Source organism: Priapulus caudatus, unplaced genomic scaffold, assembly GCF_000485595.1.
Source record: "Priapulus caudatus unplaced genomic scaffold, Priapulus_caudatus-5.0.1 Scaffold1402, whole genome shotgun sequence".
NCBI lineage: Eukaryota > Metazoa > Priapulida > Priapulimorpha > Priapulimorphida > Priapulidae > Priapulus > Priapulus caudatus.
In genome coordinates this window covers 48,797-50,661 of record NW_014578463.1, presented here as the reverse complement: position 1 = coordinate 50,661, position 1,865 = coordinate 48,797, and the positions used below count along the sequence as shown (strand labels likewise).

The 1,865-nt window shown below is 50.5% G+C and overlaps 1 protein-coding gene across 4 annotated transcripts in view; it reads left to right on the top strand.

Annotated features, from left to right (window-relative positions):
- LOC106816519 overlaps positions 1 to 1,865 on the top strand; it is a 14,065-nt gene that overhangs the window by 5,631 nt on the left and 6,569 nt on the right. For 2 of the 4 annotated variants that reach the window (XM_014821148.1, XM_014821147.1), the window contains exon 5: positions 1,446 to 1,649. In XM_014821148.1, coding sequence (XP_014676634.1) covers positions 1,446 to 1,649 — 204 coding nt within the window. Of the gene's footprint in view, positions 1 to 1,445; positions 1,650 to 1,865 lie in introns of those variants that run through there. The other 2 variants (XR_001394898.1, XR_001394897.1) reach the window with 1 other exon arrangement.

Genomic DNA, 1,865 nt, shown 5'->3' with positions numbered 1-1,865 from the left:
TGGAGGGCGTAGTGGAATATTTGTAAAAGGTAAATTAACAAATGGATAGGTTTCGGCATATGATCCTTTATAACGTCTACAATACACTGACAGTGGCACATCACAAAGCACGCGTGCACGCACGGACGCACATGTAGCTGGATAGCATTCCATGCAGCATCCCTGCCGTCATGGCTACCAACAGTCGGCGATACGGCAATAGGCTGCACGACAGGTAGCCACCAGGAGGTTCTTTGCAGGTACTAATGTGTGTACTATCAATCATTTTAATAGTGCTACTGGTTGGTTAAGCCCGCCGCACACGCTGTGGAACGCGCTGCGCCATGGTCGGTTAACACTCGGCCCATGTGTTCACGGACGCAAGCAGTTATACAGTAAAACCACCTACATAGAATGGGTTACCTTTGTATGAAGGACACTTGAACACTTCTGATGTTTCTTTCAAGGAGTCTTTATACAGTTACAACGTTTTTATAAAGGCCACCTTTGTACTTTTCTGCAATCGGAAATGCCTTCTCTGGTAGCAATTGCTTGGGTGAAACAGTTAGTTTCTAACGCGCTGTGTTTGCTCGCGCGTATAGGATGTGCAAATGGAGCTCTACCTGGAGGAACTCGGGGACAGTGTGGAGGAGGCGGACGCGCATTGCCATACCGACCCATTCCTCGACCGTCCCGCCTCCCCGCAGTTCATCCCCCCAAAGACGGGAGTCAACGCCGCGGCACAGATCTAGACGGTGACGTGAGTGCAGTGCGAGCATGTGCGAACAGATGCAGATGCAGCGATTGTCGCCGGAAGGCGTGGGGGGCGGTCCAGTTTTAGTTTTGTATCGATGGGGGCAAGGCAATCATTGCCCTCAGGTTTAGTCGAAACTTTCTATGGCACCGCAGCAGGTCAGAGCTTTACTGCAGCAAAGATCTCCTTCGGATGAGGGCATCGTTGTCATTGAGGCAAATTACTTCTAATCGAGACTTTTTACATAAGACTGGTCAGTGAACGTATATGACACTGAATGCATGGAAAGTGCACGGGGTTAAATCGGGTGATGCAGTCGCGGCGGGGAATGGTTTCGGATTCTGTCTAAAGAAGTTTGAGGTGCTGCTGTGAGAAGATGAGGGAGCCTACGGCACTCGAGTTTAAGCCGAACGAAAAATGCAGGGTGAGGTGCATTCTGGGGCTCGTTGCCGGGAACTTATGTCTCGTTACATTAACCTCGACGTTAACTTTTTAACGTACAAGAAACTTCGTAACTTTACCACGTTTCCATCAACAGTCTACGGTAACAAAGTTGACGTTCAGCATATAATGTAGAGACCGATCCTGTTTCCGACAATGGGCCACCCGATCTCCACCTGATCCCAGCTGCACCTGCGGCGATGGGAATTTGATTGTTGGTGTGAAACATATTCTGATTCTTCAGCCTTCTCTTTCTCTCTCTTGCCGGCAGCTGTTCGACTTTGACTTGGAGGGGACGCCGATACTAGAGGTACTGGTAGGGAAGACCCTGGAGCAGGCGTCGCTGCAGGTGATGGAAGAGAAGGAACTGGCGGCGATGGGCGCGCAGCAGAAGGCCTTCCTAGAGCTGTGCAATGCCGAGCTCGTCGAGATGCGGAGACTGGAGGAGAAGGACAGGAGATACAGGGAGAAGAAGGTAAAGTGGGAGAGAGAGGAGAAGTGGAGATGACACAGAGAGGCAAAGTTAAGGGAGAAGAGAGAGGATAAGGGGGAAGAGAGGATAAGGAGAGGTGACACACAGAGGAGATGGTAAAGGGGAAGAGAGGATAAGGAGAGGTGACACACAGAGGAGATGGTAAAGGGGAAGAGAGGATAAGGAGAGGTGACACACAGAGGAGATGGTAAAGGGGAA